Source organism: Hibiscus syriacus, unplaced genomic scaffold (genome assembly GCF_006381635.1).
Source record: "Hibiscus syriacus cultivar Baekdansim isolate YM2019G1 unplaced genomic scaffold, ASM638163v2 tig00110963_pilon, whole genome shotgun sequence".
NCBI classification, from domain to species: Eukaryota; Viridiplantae; Streptophyta; class Magnoliopsida; order Malvales; family Malvaceae; genus Hibiscus; species Hibiscus syriacus.
This window is the reverse complement of record NW_024062936.1, coordinates 853,715-879,054: the sequence shown is the minus strand read 5'-3', so window position 1 is coordinate 879,054 and position 25,340 is coordinate 853,715. Positions and strand designations below refer to the sequence as shown.

The window sequence follows — 25,340 nt, the reverse complement described above, 5'->3', positions numbered from 1 at the left end:
TGTATTTAAGGTTCATGTTCGAGTTTGAGTTTGAGACTTCAATCTAGTTAAGTTTAAGATTTTTTTTTCATTTCGAGCCTTTTCGAGCTGCTCACGAGCTTTAGTTCAGGATTTCGAGTTCGAGTCGAGCTTAAAAATTTTAATCTCGCGAGTTTTCGAGTCGAGTCGAGCTCTATTTCAGAGTTTTCGAGTCGAGTTGAGCTCTGCAATACTCGAGCTCGACTCGGCTCGTTTACACCCCTAATTATAGAAACACTATACATAAACTATATAAAGTAATAAAGTATATAGTTTATAAAACCCTAAACCTTTAACCCTAAACCCTAAACCCTAAACCCTAACCCTAAATTATATATGTAACTTATAGTACATGTATGTATAAACCATATATATATATATATATAAACTATATAAAGTAAATTACTTATATAGTTTATAGAAATACTATGCATAAACTATATAAAGAAATAAAGTATATAGTTTTATAGAAACCCTAAACCTTAAATCATAAACCCTAAACTTTAAACCATAAATACTAAACCCTAATATAAATGGACTAGCACTAATGCATATATATTTGTAATAAAAGAGTGGGCCTATGTATTGAGCCTATGTAAACTAATGTAAATGGAGTAGCACTATTGCAAATGGACTTATTTTTTGGTTTTATTATTACTTATTCATAACAACAAAATAAATGATCTATTAATGTGAATTAACCTAACATGCAACTAAAATACTAATTATGCAAATGAAATTAATATGGCATGTACTACTATTTATGAACCATATAACATGCAATGTGACATACTAATTATTTAACACCTAATTAATCATGTTTTATATAATTTACATTTTAATAATTTTATTAAATAATTTTATATAATATGTATGTATAAACCATGTATAGTATATATATAAAAAAACTATATAAAGTAAATTACTTATATAGTTTATAGAAATACTATGCATAAACTATATAAAGTAATAAAGTATATAGTTTATAGAAACCTTAAACCCTAAACCTTAAACCATAAACAGTAAACAATAAACCATAAAGCCTAATGTAAATGGACTAGCGCTAATGCATATATATTGGTAATAAAAGAGTGGACTTATGTATTGGGTCTATGTAAACTAATGTATTGCCAAAATTATTTATATTAATGTAAAACGTTAATATATATTACATAATAAATACTTTCATTATTAATATTATTTTTTCTTTATATAAATTAAACTATATAATTTATATAATTTAAACTATATTAATTTTCCTTTTCATTATTAATCATGTTTTATCTAATTTACATTTAAATAATTTTATTATTTTATTAAATAATTTTATATAATAGGTCTATTTATTAATTTAATTATCATAATAAATATTTTAATATAACATTTAAAAAGTAATCATATTAATTTTTTAATTACATCATAAACTAAAAAACTCATAATTTTATTAAAATCTTATAATTTCGTCAATGGTAATATATAAGTTAGGTAAATATCAGATCAGGTCATTAACAAGTCGGGTTATTTACAAGTCACGTTAAAAACAGGTCAGTTTAAAAACAGGTTAGGTTGAAAACAGGTCGAGTAATACCAGATATTTACCAGGTCAATCTCGGGTTCGGGTTCATATCAGTCGGATGCAGTTCGGGTTCGAGTATCATATTTTTGGTCCAATTCGGGTTCAGGTCGTTCTCAGGTCAGATGCAGGTCGGGTTCAGATCCATAATTTCCAGGTCCAACTCGGATTCAGGTCAACACCAGTTTCGACTCAAGTCGGTTTCGGATCGTCACAGCGCAGGTCAAAAACAATTTTAACTCAAGTCGGTTTCAGTCAGTTTTACAGGTCGGGTCAGTTTTTTACACCCCTAGTTGGGATATTTAAAATAGTTATGATTAAAGTTATAAAAATCAATCACTAAAAGTTGATAAAGAATAGTCTTAATGAGATAAATGAAGTAATAAGAAAAAAGTTACATCATTTGGGGTCATTATTATGATTTATTAAGTAAAGTACACCATATGTTATAAAATTAGATTAAAATAATTATTATAATCATTAAATTAAAAATATATAGAACAATTATTTTTTTTGATAATTAAAATTTTATTACCCAAATGAGCAGTGTTCTGCTACAAAACAATCATCAATGGAAAACCAATCTAAAATCATGAACAACCTATTCACAAAATAGAGTATAGTTATTCAATACACCAATTCTTACAAAGAGTAATATTAACACTATCAAGTCTATTAATATTCTGACCTCTTAGTTGTATTCCGAAAATCTCCTCGATAGCTTTAAAAATTTCAGTTGCATTTCTGGAGTTTCCTTTGAACAACCTTCTGTTTCGTTCCTCCCATAGAGAATAGAGAAATGCACACCATGCAAGTTTCAAAATAGTGATAAGTAGGGATTTGCCTTTCCAAGCATGAGAAGCTGTTGCTAACAAGTTGTTCCAGGACAAAGAAAGTGACCTTATTTCGGAGAGATGTAGAATGGCCTTCCAAAGGGAATCCATCAGTGGACATTCTAGGAACAGGGGTCTCTTGTCTCCCGATCCTCATTGCACAGAACACATAAGCTATCGGTTATAATGCCCATTTGTTGAACCCTATTCCTAGTTGGTAGTCTATCTAAGATAGCCATCCAAGCAATCATGTTGTGTTTTGGTATGTGTAGAGGAAACCATATTAAATTATGACAATTAACTTTGTCTCTCTTTACTCTAATCTCATCCCATATAGCGCGAATCGTCATTGCTCATGTAGAAAAAATAGTTTGTACTTCTCTTTTAAGGTTTAGCAGTTTTCTGAAGCTCCAACTAGCATTAGTTCTACCTTCTGTGTGCCAGAAGTCTTTATCTTTTAACACATAGGATTTGACCCAAGCAACCCACAATGAACCCTCTCATGCTAGAATATTTCTAATGAGCTGAATCATACACGCTTTGTTCCATGTTTTTAAGTCCTTTAAGCCAAGCCCTCCTTCAGATTTCGAGTGGCATATCAATCTCCAGGTTACTCTAGCTCCAGTAGCAACCTTGTCAGTACCTTTCCATAAAAACGAGAACAGAGTTACTCGATCCTATTTATAATAGAATGTGGGTAGAAATAACTGCTTGCACCAGTAGTTAACAACACTAAATATACAGCTCTGATAAGTTCGAGTCTTCCTGCATCATATAAGTGTTTTCCTGACCAGTGATGGAGTTTGGATTTGATTTTTTCAATGAGGACTGCACAATCCTTTTCAGAGAGTTTTCTCGTTACTAGAGGAACCCTTAAGTATCTCACAGGCAAGTATCCATGTGTGAAGCCCGTGATTCTGTGTATAGTCTCTACATTATTAATTGGGATACCAACAACATAAAATTCACATTTGGCCGCATTAAGCTGTAGTCCAGACATTTCATAGAATTTATCTAGGACACTGATGACTTCTATAACAGATTCCACAGTTCCTTTACAAAAGATAAAGAGATCATCCGCAAATATTAAGTGAGTTAGACCTATCTTCTTGTATTTAGGATGGAAGCCAAACATACCTCGTGCCGCAGCTAAATTAAGTAGTATGGAGAGCACATTATTATGAAATGTTCAAAATGAAATCATAATAAACTACAAAAATTCAATAAATTTAATGGTTGTTTTAATATAGTTCAGTGACTTAAAGTGTACTTTTACCCTTATTTTATGAAGAGTAAAACGACGGCGTAGAGTCATACAGTAGGGTTTCAACTTTAGAAGTTGCCTTCCCCCCCCCCCCCCTCCTACATTTTCTGCCTCTTTTCACTGGCTCCTCATGAATGCGCAGCTCAACCTCCGAAAGGCTGGAGAGTGAAATTTCCCTTGGATTTTGACATCTGAGTTTTCAGATCTATAAGAGGCGGATTTTAGATTAATTGGTGGGGCTTCTTAAAGGTACTGATTATTTGTACACGTTCGACTGCAAATTACTTATGTTCATGCATCTGCAGGATTAGGTTGAATTTGTTGTTATGTTGTTTTTGAATCACATACTTAGTCAGATGAAGATATCCAAGGCAAGCATTCTATTTTGTTGTTATATGAGCTAAAAACAATTGTTTTTTAAACGACGTTAAATTGGAGTATAACTTTAATTTGGTCGATATTTTGTGTTATATGGTACTCACTATTGTTGTATTTATTTTGTTTTCTAACAAATAAACTTATATATTTTTTAAGTTGTGGATTGGTTTATATTTTTTTATTACGAGAAATTCTTGATACATACCATTATTTATTAAATCTGATCTAATAAAACTATTAGTATATGAAAGCAAAATTCAGTTCAAGCTTGAGCTTATTGATTGAACTTGTTGTTTACTAGATCAGAAGTCCAATTGACCTAGCTTGATATCTTTCTTGAGTGAAGCTTAGATTGAGCTCACTGAGCTTAAAGCCAAAAGTTAGGAGTTGAGCTCAAGCTCAAGCTCAATCTTAAGCTTTGCTTTGTCTTGGATCTGGCTTGATTGGAAGTGAAGCCCTCCAACCTAGAAATAGCACTTGGTTTTCTTATTTTTCATTCAAGTGTCTCAAATTTGCTTTGGTATGTGTTTGAGATTGGAATGTCTAATTGGTGATCCCTGTGTAATTCTCAATGATCACTTCCAGTGAAAGCATTTCTTCTGGGGAAAACAAGTGTGTAATCAGATGGATGAAGAAAAAGGAGAAAGAGAATCAGGACCAATCTTCAAAGACATAAGGCGTTATTTCTGCTATCATTGTGGAATTTGCAGATCTAAGAAGTCTCTCATCACCTCCCACATCCTCACCCACCACCCAGTACCTACTTTGATTCTGGATTATCAATTCAAATTTTCTTTTGCAATCGGCCAGTGGATTCTTCTTACTCCTTTTAAAAATGGATTTATGCTAAACATTCATTTCAACATTGGGTTTGATTCAGGAGAAGATAAATAATGGAGGAAAGGAAGAAGAGGAAATTTCCTCATTGAATGAATGTCAAGAATGCGGTGCTACTTTCAGGAAGCCTGCTCATTTGAAGCAACACTTGCAAAGCCATTCTCTTGAGGTACTGTTTTACAATTAATTAGTTTTATTCAGGTTTTTAATAATGTTCAGTGATCTAACTGACCAAACGTGGTAACAAAAAACAGTTTAAAACATGATTTTTGGCTTTTGCTATATATGACATAAATTTTGAAGATAAAAGTGTTAGATAGCCAAAGAAGCGCCAAAGGAAACAACCAAGGGAGCGGTGGATAATCTGTTATTTTATTTTGCCTTTCACTTTAATACCGCTTATGATTTATGACTAGTTTGTTTTTCTTGGGCGTTCGTGTATATTAAAGATTGATACTTTTGCAGGAGCCATTTCTATTTATGACAATATCAATGGGTGTTATAGCGTGAAGCATTGGATCCCACAAAAAGAACTCCAACATGCAAGAGGCTACATTGTTATGACTTGAATGGACCAGTATCAGGTTGGGAGACCTCCTGAGAAGCTTCATCAAGTGAGCCTCAGTCACGCTGTGTGGTATTTCTAGGTTTAAATGTTTGGATTATCGTTGGTTGCTACTTATTCTAGTAGTTTCTAATACTGTTTTTTCTTTTGTTGCAGAGGCCATTTGTTTGTTCAGTTGATGATTGCCATGCAAGCTATAGGAGAAAAGACCACTTGAATCGTCACCTTCTTCGGCACCAAGCAAAACTTTTCAGTTGTCCAATTGAGAACTGCAGCAAAGAATTTGCATTTCAAGGCAACACGACAAGGCATGTAAGAGAATTTCATGCTGAAGATTCACCTTCCCTTGATCCTGGAAGTCAGAAGCAGTATGCCTGTCTGGAAGTAGGATGTGGAAAGGTGTTCAAATTTGCATCAAAGCTGAGAAAACATGAGGATTCTCATGGTAAGTTGTGTTTGTTCTTCATTCCCCAAAATTATATTAAAGCTTCTGATTTGTGAGTGTCATGACTTGAGTGAGATCATAAGATTTTACCTTAATTTAATTATTCTTTTTAAAGAAAAAGTGCAAAGAAAAGAAAGCAAGCCGTCTTAATTACGAAGTTGCGATTTACATGCATGATTGATGTTGTAACTACTATTACAGTTAAGCTGGATTCGGTGGAAGCCTTCTGTTCTGAACCAAGTTGCATGAAATATTTTACTATTGAGCAATGCCTTAAGGATCATGTACGATCATACCACCAATACACTAATTGTGAAGTATGTGGGGCAAAGCAGCTTAAGAAGAACATCAAGCGGCATCTTCGATCACATGAATCAGATGGCGCATCAGAAAAAATTAAGTGTGATTTTGAGGGTTGCCTCCATACATTTTCAACTGTAAGATGCTGTGAACCTCAAATATGCTTTTAACACATTTAAGCAGAAGTTGAATGTGATTATTTTGGTCTAAGAAAGTTTTGATTACTAAAATCGTTTTCCGATTGTAAACCTTTTTCCCCTTTACTGAAATACTCTATTACAGAAATCAAATATGCGTCAGCATTTCAAGGCTGTGCATGTAGAACTCGAGCCTTTTGCATGTAGCTTCTCTGGTTGTGGTATGAGATTTGCGTTCAAGCATGTTAGAGATAACCATGAGAAATCAGCGCAACATGTTTATGTTCCAGTAAGTTATTTACTTGTCAGTAACTAAATGCTGTTATAAGTTGTGTATTTTGTGCTGGTATCCTTCATGTTAGACAAGTATTAATGGTTTTGACAACCGTTTCTTGTTCAGGGGGACTTCATAGGTTCCGATGAGCAGTTTCGGTCAAGGCCAAGGGGTGGACGGAAAAGAACATGCCCCTCTGTGGAAATGCTTATTCGAAAAAGAGTTACTCCACCACAAATGGATACAATGATGGATCCAGGGCCTAATCCTGGTTGCTCTTAACAAATGAGGGCTAACCGTGAGACTGAATTGGTAAATATAGTTCAGTAACACGCTATGAAAACCGTAAATTGTATTGTTCTTTAAACTTACTATAACGTATAGCATGAAACGTCATGGAACATATTTTCTTTTCTTTTATAGAGCGGAGTGTATATTAATATATGTTTTATTTAGTGTTGCCTTTTTAGTTTTATCCATAAAGTACAAATATAATTTTAATAAAGAAATTGGAGTATCAATTAAACATAAACCCTTTAAAAACTTAGTAATAGATGAGTGGAGTGCATATTTATGGTGTGCTATATATGTTCTTGTAATATAAGTATTTTTTAAATATAAAATGGTAAATATAATTTGAATCTAGAAATAAAGTTTGGGCATTAGTTTGGTTCCAGTGTCAATTTGATTTGAAAGTTACTTTGAGGTAACTTTCATAAAGCAAAATGCAAAAATATCAAATTGAATCTTGAATTCAAGTTAAGATGTGAAAATATATATTTATGCAATATAAAATGCTTCTTATGAGTAGGAGTGCTTGATGAGTTAAGCAGCTCGCGAGTAGATCGAACTCGATTAGGTCAAAATTCAATAAAAGATTGACTCGAGTTGACTCAACTCAAACTCGAGCTTGATTCGAGTTGACCCAACACAAATTAGAGCTCGACTCGAGACATTAATGAGTTTGTTAGCTTTATCGATCAACCGAATAACTCCAAGAGGGGGTAAATTGGTTTTTTAAGAATTTTGGTGGAAGCAATCGAAAAATAAAAAATTTGCACAACGATTTAGAGTGATTCGACTTTCTCAATCAAAGTCTAGATCCACTACCTTAACATCCATACTAAAGATTTCTCAAATCCACTAGATTTGCTTACCTTTGAGGACAAGGTGTAACCTTACAACAACCTACAATACAAAGTTTATACCTCAAAACCTTGTTTACACTCTTTCCACAAGAGGAATTACAAATAAAGCAAACAAAGAGAAAACGTCACAAGATAAATGTGTTTGCACTAATTAAACTCTCACCCAAATCATACTTGAACAGAATAAACAATGAAACTCACACGTGTGTTTACAACATAGAATTTAATAAATTAAGCAAAAATGAATATTTTGAAGTTGGTAGATTGTTTCAATATGTTTCTTGTTGACCTTGGGAAGCTTTGACCTTCAATTTATACACTCTTAATTAATTCTAGTTGTTTAGAGTCGTTGGGGATCATTATAGCCGTTACATACAATCAAAAACAACATTTAACGCACAATGGATCAATCCTTTTGTGAAAGGGATCAATCATTTTTCAAATAATTCAACCGTTGCAAGAAAAGGGATCAATCCTTTAAGGGAAGGGATCGATTTGGTGAAGGGATCGATCCTTTTCCTCGAGGGATAGATTCATTTTGTAAAGGGATCATTCCCAAACCTACTGGGATCCAAGGGATCAATCTTTTTTCAAGGGGATTGATATTTTGGTTAAAGGGATCGACCATATCAAAAGCCTGGAAACTTGACTTTAAAGCACGAAAACGATTGAGTATTTTTGAAAAGATTTGACTAAGTTGGAAAACATTTAAAACATATTTCCAAGTTAATTTGGACTATGAATTAGTTTTGATAATTTTTTCATAAATTCGATTAAGTCCAAAATTTATTGTTATATCAAAATATTAATTCAACAATCTCCCTCTTTTTGATATAACAAAACTTTTTGAAAAATGTTCCCCTTAGAAAAATAATGAAAGGATTTATGAATTTAAAAAAAGTAAACTCCAATTTTAATTTGAAAAATATTTTTTATTTTACATTTAATTTTCTCCCTTTTTATTATATAAAAAATAATTCACAAGTTAGTATAATAAAACAATGAGTTAAAGTAATAAAATAAGCTAGAATCAAGAATAAGCATTAAGGTACAAAAAGCATGAATATCACAAAATAACAAATACATATAAATTCAAATATCCAACATAAAAATCACCGAAATATCAAATCGACATAGGTTCATAATATCAAACATCCAAAGTCAAATATTCAAATGTGGCAAAGTCTAAAAATCCAATAATAAAGATGAAATGATATGCATGCATGAACTAAGATGGTGATGATGGAGGGAATGGAAATCCGTCAAGCTGACGCTAGACCGTTTGAAACTCCTCGATCATACGAGCCTCAATAGCATCCTGACGACGCTCGATCGCATCAAAACGGGAGTCAACATGGGCTTAGAGAGAATCAAAAGACTAAAGCATCCTCTCCTCAAAACCTTGAAAGAAATTCATGAGAGGTGTCAGGTCTACATAAGTCGCTTTCTTGGTCTCCTCGCCAACGTCATTGTCATGAGCGTCATCCACACACTCATCTCCATTGTGGTCATCATCCATATGCACTCCGTGGTGACTATAGACCCAATACATGAATCCCTCGGACTCCTCTGTGTAGCATTTCTTCGCAATGGTGCCGCAACCAATGGTCATTTCATCGGAAGGATACGTGTCGGGCTCGTGAGAAGTGTCGATGTCAAGAAGCTCAAACAACTGACTAAGGTACATCTCAGACAAGGTTCGGTCGAGCCTTTGATTTGATGACAATTACGATATCGTTGAAGATCATATTAGCGAGGTGAAGCTTAAGACTATGTTGGATGTAAAACATCCACCAATAGTCGCTCTTGCGAACGATAGAGAATTTTGTGCCTCGAGCAGGGATGCAATGGGAGACGATGAGATTTAGAAAATGATTGTTAAAGGAGAAAATGATGTATCTATTGTTTAGAAGGCACATCTTGAGAGGAAAAGGGCATTTTTCATTGTCATCGCCGGTAAGAGGAAGGTCAAAAAATTAGGGATGAAGTCGATAGTAATATTGACAACCTGACCATAAGATAAGAGACAATGGTCCGTGTCGTAACCGATTTTTGTCCGGGCACGAATTTTTACTTGGCGGGAAAAGTGATGTGAATAAATTAATGATTTTGATTTTTTTAAAAAAATATTTTGGGAGTCGCCATCGGCCTTTTGGATTAGGTAGGTCGAATACCTAAAAATCATCTTTTAAAAGAGTTTTTAAGAAAACATCGATTAAAAGATAAACTGATATGCGTTTTAACCAAAAATTCGTTCTTTTTAATAATAAAAAGGGATTTGTGGTCGGTTACATTTAGGGAAGGATTAGCACCCCTACAACGCCCAAATTGGGTACTTTTTAATTAGAAATTGTCTCTATTATTAGAAATTTAAAAATTCAAAATATATTTAATTTATAATCCTATTATTTCAAAATTGTGATTATGAGAAAAAAATATTAATTTATACATATTTATAAATAAAATATTTATTTAGAAATATCAGAAAAGGACTTCTAGGTACCTTAAGACAGCTCTTTTCTTCGATATTAATAAATATTAACAATATAATAATTTAAATAAAATTAAATTATAATTTTTTATAATATTTAATTTTAAAATACCAGAATAAGACATCCAGTTGTATTAAGACTGCCCTTTTCTTCGATATTGAAAAATAAATAAATATTAAAATATGATAAAAATAATTTATGTAAAAAATATAAATTATTATTTATTATATATATATTTATATGACTATATAATTATAAAAATATAAACAAGTAAAATTAAAACATATATAATCAATAATAAAAATAAAATTAGAACTATATATTTAAAAGCAGTAAAACTTTATAATAAATGAACATATTTAAAATTAGTGACTAAATTATAATCTAATAAAATTAAATACCTAATTCGTAATTAATTATTTAAAAATACAGGGTTTAAACATGCTATTTTCCTTATTTATTAATTTGGTGACTAAAATAAAATTATATAAAATTTGAATATCAAATTAAAATAACTTAAAAATATATACTTCGGGACTAAAATATTAATTATTAAAACTAATGGACTAAATACGTATTTTATCTAAAATATTTATAATTACAGTTAAGGGCTAAAATATAAATAAATAAAATGTATAGACCAAATTAAAAGGAACATAAACTTGATTCAGTGACTAAAATGTAAAACATATAAAATAGAGGGACTACGAACAGGGTTTAACATTTAAAAATTACACAAATAGCCCTCCCCAAAACGACGTCGTTTGGGAAGGGCTATTTAAGTCCCATAATCGGCTGGTCCGAAGGGCCAGCTCTCATTTCTCAATTTCTCTCCTCTCTCTAAACAGAGAGAGTTAAAACTCTCTCTCGTCTCTCTCTAGCTTCCCTCATCAGAGGGAAGCCGGCTACTGGACGGCAGCCGTCTGCCGCCGTAATTCTCACCGTCGGCCACCACCGGAAAAATTTATTTTTATACCACAACGTAGATCAGACCGTCCTAATGACGGTTCCGGTGTTCCTTTCTTTTAAATAGCTCCCGATCGGAGCAAATCTAGGAAAATACCTTCGGTTTTCGAAGGTTTTTGGTGACGTTTGGAGGCCGGTGGTGACTCCGATCAAGGCGTTGTCTTCCCCGGTAAGTTTCTCTCGCTCTTCTCTTTGCTTATTTTGGTGTTTGTGGTTGCTGGTTTGCTTGTTTTTTTTCTTGTTTGTTGTTTTTTTTCTGTTGGTTGCCGTTTTTTTCTTTGCAGGTGCATCACCGGTGCTTGTCTCGGACCGGTCCTAAGGGTGGAGTTCGGTGAGTCACCAAACCGTAGGTGGTGACTCAACGTAGCCCTCAACGTGGACGGTTCTCTTCAATTCTTCTGGAGGCTTCGTGGCAGCGGCTGAGCGGCGTTGAACGTGGCGGTGGAGACAACAAAAGCGGCGGTTGGGACGTGGCCCTAGGGTATCATACCCTAGGGTTTGCATCTGGAGGTCCTTGGACCGTTGGATCATGCCAGATCCAACAGTGGATAGCTAATGGCGGCTGGGGCTTAGATATAAACCCTAAACGGGTTTAGGGTTACATATTTGGGCCTTTAGGTTTGGGCCACTGTATTTGGGTTACTGGTTGGGCCAGACTTGGCCCGTTTGTAATAATAATTTTAATAATAATAATAATAATAATATAAATAATAATAGAAAATGGAGAAAAAAAATAGTATCTTCAGCTGCCCCTCTTTGCTCATTCTCGTGTTAACAAGAATAGAGCAAAGACGATAAGATAATAATATTTTTTATCCATTTGAATTCGCTTGATTAATATGGAGATGTTGAATAAATTCTTCTCTTTCTTCAGATGAGTTCTTCTTATTATGAACTTTCCGCTGGGGATGATGTTGACCTATTTCCTTCTGTGATAGAGTCATTTAAAAGGTTGAATATGCTCTTCTCATTATGAACTTCTTCTTTCTTCTTCAGATGAGTTCTTCTCATTATGAACTTTCTCTGGAAAGGTTGATGCTAATCTATCTCTTTCTGTGATAGAATTATGCAAAAGGTTGAACAAGCTCTTCTCATTGTGAACTTCTTCTTCTTCAGATGAGTTCTTCTCATTATGAACTTTCTCTGGAAAAGCTGATCCATCAAGTGATGGATTTAGCAAAAGGTTGAACAAATTCTTCTCATTATGAATTTCTTCTTCTTCTTCAGATGACGATTTCTTCTCATTATGAACTCTACCTGGCAATGTTGATCCATCAAATGATGAATTCAAACAAAAGGTTGAACAAATTCTTCTCATTATGAACTTCTTCTTCCTTCTTCAGATGAGTTCTTCTCATTATGAACTCGAACTGGAAATGTTAATGCTGATCTATCTTCTTCTGTGATAGAGTCAAGCAAAAAAAAAAAATTTGAACAAGCTCTTCTCATTATGAACTTCTTCTTTCTCTTCAGATAAGTTCTTCTCATTATGAACTTCTGGTAACGCTGATCCATTGAATGATGAATTTGAGCAAAAGGTTGAACAAATTCTTCTTTCTTCAGATGAGTTCTTCTCATTATGAACTCGAACTGGAAATGTTGATGATCCATTGAATGATGGATTTAAATTTTTGCTAAAATCTTTGAAATTCCTATCAAAATTCAACATGGATAAAATGAATGAAAATACACTTATTTTTGCAAATGCCTTAATATGATGCATGAATGTTAAGTTTATTTTTATTTGATTTCAAATTGGTAAACTTAGTATTTCTTCAGTTGTGTTGAAATCCAATAAATCTTTCTTCTTCAAATGGAGAAATCTATCATCCTTGAAGAGTGTAGATGTAGATATGCCTGAATTTTTGCATAATGTCAAAAAACCACTTGAGAATAAAACTCAATAGTATAGGCTCTTGAAAAGCTCGCACTCATGCAACATTTTGATTCTGATAACAACTCATCTGATTATGAAGTGATCTTTCAAGATGATTTCACAGATATTGATAGTTCTTTTGATACCGAGGAAATCTTGAATTCTGATTCTGATGAGGAGAGTAAACTGTTTATACTTGACGAAAATGGGATACTCAAATGCTATGTCTTCAATAGCCATGGATATATAATCCTGATTCATCAATTGCAGAGTTGACAGATTTTATATGTGCTGCTCAAATTGCTAAGGTTGCTGATACACTTCTTCCGGTAAAAGATAGGATGCCATTATACAATGATCCCAATTACAAGAAAAGGCGAAACTTGGGCTATGATTTTCTTAAAAAAAACAGAGGAAGCTTGAAAAGAAGCTTCTTAATGAAGACGATCATGCAGTTCATCTTTCAATTCTAATGATTGGTTCTGTGGTTCCTACCGAACCAGATCAGATAACTCAAAGAACACTTCCAGAAGATGCTATTGGGTCTCCTTATTTCTACTATGAGCAAATTCATCTTTCAAATCTAATGATTGGTTTTGGGGTTCATACCAAATCAGATCAGATAACTCAAAGAACACTTCCAGAAGATGCTATTGGGTCTTCTTATTTCTACTATGAGCAAATTCATCTTTCAAATCCAATGATTGGTTTTTGGGTTCATACCAAATCAGATCAGATAACTCAAAGAACACTTCCAGAAGATGCTATTGGGTCTTCTTATTTCTACTATGATAACGTGGTACTTGCTCCAGTTAATGTTTGGACTGTAATATCACAATACTTATTCGATGTAGAGCCAGAATTTGTAGATTCGAAGCATTTTCATGCTGCTACACTGAAAAGGGCTATATTCATAATCTGCCAATTGAGAACAGATTTCTTCTTGTTCCATTTCCAAATAACTCTATGATGGTGATAATTTGCTTACTTTGTATTCCATGTCTTTAAAAGTATTAACATAAAGTGATATTCAGAAATCTTTAACTTATTTCAAAATTATGTTAATCCATTTACAAAATAAAAGAATAAATTGAATTTTCGAAAATAAATTGAATCTCAAATAAATTGAATTTAAAGAAAATAAACTTGGAATTTATTAATAAATAGATAGAATCGTATTCAAAGTTATGGCAAGCATAGGAATGATAAAAATTCAAGTGACTCAACAAATTATTAGCATAAGTATTTCTAAATTAATCAAATTGACACAATTTAGAGTACTGATGTAAGCTTTTGTCTGGAAGATCTCAAATGTTGTCAAAATGCTTGTAGATGTGAAGTTTCTCCCAAACTATCAAAATCTTAAGAGGGTTCAATTGCCAGATGCCTAATATCAATATTCATTTGAGCCGCCCATTCAGGTTTTCAACTCAAATCCTTCATTTGGCTACAAGATGCCCTTTTCGAGTTTTCATCTTGACCCCCTTTTTTCTCTTTTTTTTCTTCAAGCATAATATTTCTTGACAGAATCCGAGTTTATTGGATTTTTCAGAATTTTCCATCAATTTCTGCCAAGATCAACGCTCCTCCGGAAAAGGCCTTTTTTACAACGTATGACCCTTCCCAATTAGGCATCCATTTCCCACGGAAATCTTTATGTATAGGCAAGATTTTTTTAGTACTAGATCACCCTCTTGGAATTCTCTTGGATGTACTTTCTTGTCATGAGACTTCATCATCCGTTTCTGATACATCTGTCCATGGCAAATAGCTTTCAATCTTTTCTCCTCAATAAGGTTCAATTGATCAAATCTAGCTTGGATCCATTCAGATTCATCCAATTTTGTTTCTCTCAACATTCGAAGATGGAATCTCAACTTCAATTGGTAAGACTGCTTCCATCCCGTAGACTAAAGAAAAAGGTGTTGCCCCAGTAGATGTTCGAACAGTAGTTCGGTATGCATATAAAGCAAAAGGTAACTTCTCGTGCCAATCTTTGTAAGTTTCAGTGGTCTTTGTAATGATTCTCTTGATGTTCTTATTTGCTGCTTCAACTGCCCCATTCATCTTTGGACGATATGCCACTGAGTTTGCATGTTTGATCTTAAACTATGCACAAAGTTCGGTCATCATTTTGTTGTTCAAGTTCAGAGCATTATCTGTAATGATCCTTTCTGATAGGCCATACCGGCAAACTATCTCTTTCTTTATGAATTTGCAGACTGTGGACCTCTTAATATTGGCATATGAAGAAGCTTCAACCCATTTGGTAAAATAATCAATTGCCACAAGGATGAAGCAATGTCCATTCGATGCTTTTGGTGTGATTGCCCCAATGACATCTATTCGCCACATAGAAAATGGCCAGGGTGCTGTCATTACATGTAAAGGAGATGGGGGTACATGAATCTTGTCTGCATATATCTGGCATTTATGACATTTCCTTGCATAATCAATGCAATCTGTGTGCATGGTAGCCCAATAATATCCATATCTCATTATTTTTCTAGCCATGGAAAGACCATTTGCATGTGTTCCACATATTCCACTATGTACTTCCTCAATGATGCTTCTGGCTTCGCTGGTATTTAAACATCTCAATAGCATTTGATCATTGCTTCTTCTATACATAATCTCGCCATCAAGAAAATATCCAGCAGCCATTCTTCTCAAGGTTCTTTTATCAATTTCAGATGCATTTTGTGGATAACTTTGATTTTTGATATATTGCAGGATATCATAATACCATGGTTTACCATCTACCTCTTCTTCCACACTATAACAATGTGCAGGAATTTCATATACTTGCATTTTGATTGGCATCATATCAACTTTCTTAGTTGCCTGAAACTTAGTAGCTACTGTAGCCAAAGCATCTGCCATTTGATTTTCTTCTCGAGGAAGATAATTGAAGGTGACTCTCTCAAATTCTTTCACTAATTCGAGGGTAAAATTTCGGTATTCCAACAATTTGGGATCTTTTGTTTCCCATTCACCTCGTAATTGATACACCACTAACGATGGATCTCCATATATCTTGAGACATTTGATTTTTCTTTCTATAGCTGCTTTCAATCCCATGACACAAGCTTCATATTCTGCCATGTTATTGGTGCAAAAAAAACTCAAGTCTACTTGTAAAGGGATAATAAATATTTTCTGGAGAAATTAACACTGCCCCGATTCCTCGTCCCAAGGCGTTGGATGCTCCGTTAAAGTAAAGCTTCTAAGATGCATATGCATCATTTGTTCCGACTTCTTCATTCATGGATATGCACAACAAATCTTCATCTGGAAAATTGAAACTCAAAGGCTGATAATCATTTGATACACGACTGGCCAGAAAATCAGCTATGACACTTCCTTTTATCGCTTTTTGGTTGACATATACAATATCAAACTCGGATAATAACATCTGCCATCTAGCCATTCTGCCTGTCAAAGCTGGTGATTCCATTAAGAATTTCAAAGGATTAAGTTTGGATATCAACCAAGTAGTATGATATAACATGTATTGTCTGAGTCTTCGAGTAGCCCACACCAAAGCACAACATAATTTTTGTATTGGTGGATATCGAATTTCACAATCAGTAAATTTTTTGCTCAGATAATAAATAGCTTTTTCTTTTCTTCTAGATTCATCATGCTGTCCCAGTACACATCCCATCGAATTTTCAAAGACTGTCAAGTAGAGAATTAATGGTCTATCAGGCATTGGTGATACTAAAATGGGGACATTGGATAAATATTTCTTAATAATATCCAAAGTTTCTTGACATTCATCATTCCAGACTTCAGGATTGTTCTTTCGAAGTAATTTGAACACTGGATCACATTTGTCAGTTAATTGAGAAATGAACCGAGATATATAATTTAATCTTCCCAAAAAGCCTCGAACTTCTTTTTTTGTATTGGGTGGTGGAAGATCTTGAATTGCTTTTACTTTATCTGGATCAATCTCGATTCCTTTTTTGCTGACCACAAATCCCAAAAATTTCCCGAAAGTTACCCCAAAAGTGCATTTAGCGGGGTTGAGCTTTAATTGATACTTCCTCAATCTCTGGAAAAGCTTTCTCAAATTTTGAATATGTTCTTCTTCAGTTCGGGATTTGGCAATCATGTCATCTACATATACTTCAATCTCTTTGTGCATCATGTCATGAAACAAAGTTACCATGGCTCTTTGATACGTTGCCCCTGCATTTTTCAATCCAAATGGCATCACTTTATAGCAGAATGTGCCCCACATGGTTACAAATGTTGTTTTTTCCATGTCTTCGGGATTCATTTTTATCTGATTATATCCTGAAAAGCCATCCATGAATGAAAACCATGCGTGTCCTGCAGTATTGTCCACCAAGGTGTCTATGTGGGGTAATGGAAAGCTATCTTTCGGACTAGCTTTGTTGAGATCTCTGTAATCCACACACATTCGAACTTTCCCATTTTTCTTTGGTACGGGAACAATGTTGGCTACCCATTCTGGGTATTTGGCTGCCTGTAGGAAACCTGCATTAATCTGTTTCATCACTTCCTCTTTGATCTGTAACAACATTCTGGCCTCATTCGCCTGAGCTTTTGTTGGACCGGTTTATATTCTGGATTGATTGGAAGCTTGTGCATCACTATATCTGTACTCAAACCAGGCATATCTTGATAAGACCAGGCGAAGATATCTTTGAACTCTTGAAGGAGATTTATCAATTCTTGTTTTATCTGGATTGTCAGAGTAGTACCAATTTTCACCTCTTTTATTTCTTCATATGTTCCCAGATTTACAGTTTCAATCTCTTCTTTGTGAGGTAGAATTTGTTTATCTTCTTCTTCTACCAGTCTTAATAATTCAGTAGGAACATCACATTCCAGTTCATCCTCACACTCATTGATTTCCTCCAGACATATGGGCTGCTCTAAATTTATCTCTCGATTAAATTTAGGAATAAACATGCTATTAACATTGTGACACCTGCAAATTTAAGTCGGACATATTTCCGAAAGAATATAGTAAATTTATGAAATAAATGTAAAAATGTAAGAAAATGTAAAGAATGATTGCCATATGAAAATGTTAAAGAAAATTTCTTATATTTAATATTAGGTGAACTTAACATAATTTCCTTTACAAGATAACAAAAAGTTTTCATACTCTTGGGCTAAACATAAAGATTAGTTCTGAATATTACTATGTGTTAATATTAAAAACTACAGGAAGGTCTTCAGTGGTCCAATTGTTGAGTGTTTCTCCAGGAAAACATGGGCGAATCCTATCCAAGTATTTGCCAGTCTTGTTGTCATTTATGATCATGTTGATAAATAATCCATTCATAGCTTCTTCAACTATGCTTTGATCTTTCGTCAACTTTTATTCTTTAAAGGCCTCAATAAGCTATTGTTCTACATTAATTGTTCCCCCTGATCTGAATGTGGTCTTTAACTATGGGAAAAACATGTGTTCCCAAAGGATTTCTTCTCCTTTCAACCTTGCCTTTCTGTTTTCACACCTTCTTTTCATCTCTTTGTTCTTTTGCTGAAAATTGGGCTTAAATCCAAGCCCAAAACGATCTTTCTTCATTTTTATACTTACAAGAACTGAAATCCCTTAAAGATTCTTTCCTAAACCTTTCCCAGCTTTAGCTCCGATGCCTAAAGTTTGTCGTACCGTCATCTTAGTGCAATCAGATAATCTGGGATATGGAATTTTGCTTCCTTCTGCAATAAAGGTTGCATTGACAAATTCAAAAGCTCGGAAAGAACATTCGAGAGCATCATCATTGGTTTCAATATATGGAACATCACTTGTTATAGACGCAATGATTTCTTCTTCAGCTCCTATGCATACTAGTTGTCCATCAACAACGAATTTTAATTTCTGATGTAATGAAGAAGGAACGGCTCCTACTGAATGAATCCATGGCCTCCCTAATAAACAATTATATGTAGGGTGGATGTCCATCACCACAAAGTCAATATTGTACACGACTGGTCCGATTAAAAACGATATTTCCATTTTCCCAAGCACCTCTTTTTGAGTACCATCAAAAGCTCGCACTACATTCTGATAACTCTTCATGTGTGATTTATCCACAGGCATTCTTTGAAGTGTGACTAAAGGGATCAAGTTGAGAGTGGATCCATTGTCAATCAATACTCCTGGCAAAACATGACCATGACAATGTGTAGTGATATTCAAAGCTTTTACTGACCCCATTCCGCCTTCAGGTATTTCATCATCCATGAACGTTATGTAATTGTCAGCGGCTATATGTCCCACAATTCTGTCAAGTTTATTGAGGGATATATCTTCAGGGATAAAAGCTTGATTAAGCATTCTCATCAAAGCATTCTGTGTGCTTCTGAATTCATCAATAGATCAAGAATAGAAATTCTCGCTTGTTGTTTGTGTAGTTGTTCAACCACACTCTACTCACTATGTTTCAGGAATTTCAAAAATTCTTGCGCTTGTTTTTCTGTTACAGGCTCATTGAATGCTGGAGGGGATTCATCATCAAATACCTTTTGGGGTATTACCATGGCTTTTCCTTTTGCTTTCACCTGTTCTGATGCATTGGATGTTTCGGGAGAGTAACATCTCCCACTTCTTGTAAAGAATCCGACTTCACTCACTGTCTCAGACGTCGAATCCAGACTCTGTATTTTCTCTTCTGTTTTTTCTAGAGAAACAGATCCTCCTACCATTGAAACATTAGTAGTATAATTCCAAGGTACCCTACGGGTATCCTTGTATGGAAATAGTAAAGGAGTTATGATAACTACTTTCGGCTTTGTTGGTGCAGGAATCACTGTAGATGATTTCACATTAATGATCACAGGATCACTTGTTCTTTGATTAGGTTTAGAATCATCTGATGAGCAAACATCATCTTCTCTTTTCCCTGATTCTTCTTCAAAGAATTATATCTCTCTGTTATTCATCAATTTTTGCAACAAATCCCTAAACTCAGGACATAATTGAATTTTATGCCCCTTCTCTTGATGATATTCACAATAATTCTTGCCTTCATTATGCTTTGGCCTGAATTATTGTGGAATTATACCGGCTAAAGAGAGTTGTTGAAATATCCAAACAAAAGGAGATTTAATTTCAGAAATGTCAGTTTTTGCTTTCTTTCCGTTCTCTTCCTGAATTGCATTCACGTTTTTATCTGCATGATTTGGCAATGGATGATTTGATGTAGATGGTGAATTGAATTCCAACTTTCCAGTATTGATCAAATTTTGAACCACCCTTTTGAATGCCAAACAGTTTTCAATAGAATGACCCGTAATTCCTTCATGGTAAACACAGTGTGCCTTTACATCATACCATGGAGGGAATGGTGGTTGCATGGGAACCAAAGGATAGGGTCGTATGACATCTGCTTTTAACAACGAATCATAGATCTCAGCATAGGGTACTGATAAAGGTGTAAAAGACAACCTTTCATTTTCCTTTCGAGATCCTCTAGACTCTGCTCGATTAATGTTTGTTTCTTCTTTCTTAACCCTTGGCTGGGTTATTGTAACACTTTTCGATGAATCTTTGTTGTAAGAGTTTGCATTGTTGACTTCATTCTCCTTTTTTCGGTACATAGGTCTTTTGGAACTAGACCCCTCATTTGATTCAATTTTACCACTTTTCAAGACATTTTCAATAAGTTCTCCAGAAATGACCAAATCTGTAAAATTTCTGGTTGCATTCCCCATTAGATGATTTAAATAGGGAGCTTTTAACGTATGGACAAATATTACGGTGGCCTCTTTTTCTGACAAAGGTGGTTGAACCTGGGCTGCCGTGTCACGCCATCTCTGAGCATACTGTTTGAACGTTTCGTTATTCTTTTTCTCTAAATTTTGGAGAGTCCATCTATCAGGGACCATGTCTGTTACGTGGCGGTACTGCTCTAGGAATGCTTTAGCCAGATCTTTCCAGGATCTAATGTTGGCTTTGGTCAATTGAGTATACCATTTTAAGGCTGGTCCTGTCAAACTATCTTGAAAGCAGTGAATTAACAATTTCTCGTCTTTCACATATTCTGCCATAAAACATAGTAATGTGGGATGAAGGGCATGTGGTACCATCATATCTATCAAATTCGGGAACTTTGAACTTGATGGGGAGGATTAGGTCTGGAACCAAACTCAACTCACTAGCGTCAAACCCATAGAATGATTCAGTTATTTCCACGGATTTCATTCGTTCTTCTAAGCTCTTGATCTGTCTGGTCAATTCTTCATTTATTTTTTCTTTCTCATTCAGCTCATTCAAATCTGGGATTAGATGCTCAGCATTAAAATCCCCTATTTTCACATCTGATATAAGTGGATTTTTGCTTGAAGATGCAGGATCCACTTGTCGATTTTCATGTGGTTTGGCTTCTTGAAATACTGATGTGCGGGCATTGATTTGTATAGGTGTAGTACCAGAATGATAAATTGGTTCTGGTGGGAAACCTAGAGGATACATAGGTTCTTGGTCGAAAGATACAGGATTTTCATGCATTTTTCCAATGATAGCCTGCCTTTTAAACATGTCTTCTATTTTCTGCATCATGCTGTCTTGTGAGTTTGCAATACTGGCTTCAATTTTCTCTAGCTTCATTCTCATCTCTGCTTGTTCTTTATTATGCTGTTCCTCAATATGTTGTATTTTATCCTCCATAATTCTCTTAGTAGCTTGTCTAGTACCGTAGTGATGTTGTATTTCTCTTTTGGCCAGAATAACTGCGATTGAAAATTCTTTTGATATTATTTTTTTTAAATTTTAATTAACTATTGTTATAAAAATAATGAAAATAATGCAATGAATAATGAATGTATGCGGAATGTATGTATGCAAAAAGGTATTGATCCCAAAAAGTTAACTGTCATAGAACAACTTTCATCGGCATACAAAAGTTTTTTAATAGTTCATAACTACAGATAAGGCGTAGCTTTCCTATTAAGCTCTATAATTTCTTTCATTAGCCATGACACCTTCTTTCCGAATTTAGAAACTGGATCAACGTGATGCTCAATTATTTTTGCTTCAACAGCTAGTTCCCCAATATATCTAGCAACTTCACTCATTTGTACCATGGCCTCGAATACCATATTACTTCTTTCTTCACTTCTTTCTACATAGAAATCAGTTGATTTTTGCCATTGTTCTTTAGTTCCTTCGAGAGTTTGCTCCAACTCAGTGATTCTGACTTGACAATTGTGCAGAGTTTTTTCAAGATCTCTAATGCTTCTTCGCAGTGAAGCACTTTCCTCATTACTTTCTTTGAGATCACTAGGTCCTAGACGAACCTTTTCTTGAAATAATGACTCTTCAAGTTGCAAGATGTAAGCATTGAACTCTGAGTTTTTGTTTCTAGACTGATACAGATCTTCTTCAAGTTTTGTTCGTGCTTCTTGCTTCCTTTGATTAAGCTTCTGGATTTGAACATTTTTGTGTCTGCATCTTTGCATCCAATTGCTAGCCACTTCTTGCTCTACCTCAAGTTTGGTGTTGAAATTCTTTCTTTCCAGCTCCCATTTTTCTTTTTCAACATTGAACTCTTCAATCCTTTGGCCTCTGACTTCAAGTTCGGCAATTAGATGGTTCATTTTAGATTCAAATCCCTTGAACATGATATTTTTCTCACCCTCAAATTTATCAAGAATATCAATCTTCATCTCTTCTAAATCTTTGGCTTGATCCCTTTCTCTTTGCATTTTATTCATGATCTCGCGATGTTCAGCTTTGTGTTTTATAATTCGCTCTCTTCTGTCAACCTCAAAATCTTCCATTTTTTGCTTTCCTTTCTCAAGGCTTTTGTGTAGACGTCTATTCTTTCCTTTCAGATCTTCAACTCGACTTTTCTCGATGTTCAATTCTCTGGTCATCTGTACTGTTGATCGGCTCGGTCCTGATACTTTCCGGGATTTATATAACGCCTGGTAATTTTTATTTAATGCTCTGAATTCACCATTAACTTTTTCTTTGTTTTCTCTCAACATTGCACATTATGATGAATGAAAGTCAATGTCAACACCCAACATAGCTTTGTCTCGTCTCATTTGCTCTAATTCTCTTGACCAATCTTCTCTTTCTGCTTCAAACTCAGCTCTCAGGATTTCAATCTCTGATGGAACCACCTTAATGTGATCTTCCATAGAGATATCCTCAGTTTGGTCTGGTAGAGGAATATTTTCATTTTTCCTGACAGATCTCCATTCCTCATAATCAGGAGTTAGCATTTCTTTTGCTGCTTTAGCTCGGATACAAAAAGTTGTTTTCCAAGCTGTAAAGGCTTCCATGATATTTCTTTTATAATTTTTGTTGTGGAATGCGAACTCAGATGAATGTAATCCAGCAGTGACAGGTACAAATTGACGACCTTCATACTGTCTTATAACCAGAAGTGGCGCATATCCAATTCCTCTCCACAATCCGAGCAGCATTATCCAGTTGTAATCACCACATTTGTAAAAGAATTCTCTTTGGATTTGCCACGGGGCTCGCCAAACAATGTCATTGCTTTACAGATTTCGAAAGGCATTAATCCACATATCTTTCTTAATTTCTTTTGGCCATTCTTGCTCCAGAAATTCTTTTAATGGTGAGTAATCCGTATTAAAGCGCCGGTATGAAACCTTTTCTGTCCTCCAGAAATGGCTACGGATCCAAACATATAACAATTGAGTACACCCTGAGAATCGTCCACCTCCTAGCTTTCTACAAGCATTTAACGATCTGAAAGTCTCTGCTAGAATTGCAGAAGCAGGATTAATCTTTTTTGGTAGCTGCTCAAACAAATCTACTACTGCAGCTTCAATATATCCCAATACTTTTGGGAAGATGACCATACCATACATACCCAGGGCAAATAGATCGAATCGTACTTTAATGTCTGGATGACTCTGAATAAGTTCTTTAATGTTGGTCCAAGCAATGCCTTCGCTTTCGCCCTTTTATTTTGTACGGGATACCACCCATTCCTCTCGTACTCCAGCAATCCTTGCTAATTTAACTCGAAAGGGTTGAGTTTTAATTGACTTTGAATAAATTTGATTTTCCAAAGCCCCTTCTATATGTAGCAAAGTTGTGTATTCTTCAATAGTAGGGACCAAGTCCTCTTTATTGAGAGTGAAGCAATTGTACCCTGGATTCCATAATTGAATTAGGGCTCGAAGTAAGTCATCATCAACTTCAACATAGAGTAAATATGGGATGTCTCCGTAAGTCTGATAAAACTACAGCTTTTTGTTTGAGTCCCAACTTTCCCAAATGCTTCGCAAATCTTGCATATCATTTCTTTTTAGCGAAACTGGAGCATAACTGGCCAAGTCAGATATATAGTTATCCTGCAGACTGTCTCCTCCTTGTTTTTGTAAGTCCTCGGCCCACTGTCTTACTTCTGAATTTAGGACTATTTGATTTGAACACTTTTTATCCATGGATGAAGATTTTCCAATGAGACAATTAACACGAGGATCAATACCTTTTATCCTGTATGATGCCATGCAAACAGAAGAAATAAAAGAAATAAATTAGTTTACATAATAAAGGAGAAATAATTTGATAATAATGTCTACCTAAATATCTTTATTTAAACATGCTTTTTTCATAATTTAAATAATTTAAATTCACATGTAATTTAATCAGTAAGAAAATAAATAAATTAAAAAGAAAGTTAGAATTCATTTCTCCTGTGTGTACACCTATTTTGGACAAAATTTTGGCATGGCTTCAGATCGGAAGAGTTTCTAGGGTTTATTATATGCAGGGTTTCAGTTCTAGGAGTAAGGGTACTCGAACTGTCTTTGTTAGTGCCCCCTTGGGCTGTTAACCCTCAATCCTAGTCCATCACAGACTAAAGTGGATCAAGTTCAATTCGAGGGGATACACTTCTCTATGCCTGACACGGAGAATAAATTCTCACGAAGACATAGAGCATATGAACCCCAAAAGTTACTTGCTAGGTCTGACACGGAGAATAAATTCTCACGAAGATGTCGCTTTCACTCCCACTTAAAAGGGACAAACTCGATTATAGAGCTTTATGTTATGCAATGCAAGTGTGGTGTGTGAGGAGAAATGTTCAAACCTCTGACAGACAATAAATAATAAAATTTAATACTTGAAAAAAAAATAAATCATTAATAAAATAATATAAATATTATGAAAATAATAAAAATATATATAAAAATTTTGAAAAGAAAGAATTAAAAATTAAATATATGAATTTTTAATTTTTTAATTGATAGAGA

At 34.4% G+C, this 25,340-nt stretch overlaps 1 protein-coding gene across 2 annotated transcripts; it reads left to right on the top strand.

Annotated features, from left to right (window-relative positions):
* Positions 1-3,804: 3,804 nt before the first annotated feature.
* Positions 3,805-7,040, top strand: LOC120148582 (transcription factor IIIA-like). Of its 2 annotated transcripts, XM_039161658.1 has the most exons (7): positions 3,805-3,937; positions 4,652-4,822; positions 4,947-5,072; positions 5,625-5,913; positions 6,115-6,350; positions 6,496-6,639; positions 6,751-7,038. In XM_039161658.1, exons 2-7 carry the CDS (start codon positions 4,691-4,693, stop codon positions 6,904-6,906), a joined length of 1,083 nt encoding a protein of 360 aa, XP_039017589.1. In that variant the 5' UTR covers positions 3,805-3,937; positions 4,652-4,690; the 3' UTR covers positions 6,907-7,038. The 2 variants fall into 2 exon arrangements, with proteins under 2 accessions (XP_039017589.1, XP_039017591.1); XM_039161660.1 differs by lacking the exons at positions 3,805-3,937; positions 4,652-4,822 and adding an exon at positions 5,369-5,517 and having other exon boundaries at positions 4,950-5,072; positions 6,751-7,040.
* The last annotated feature ends 18,300 nt before the right edge of the window (positions 7,041-25,340 follow it).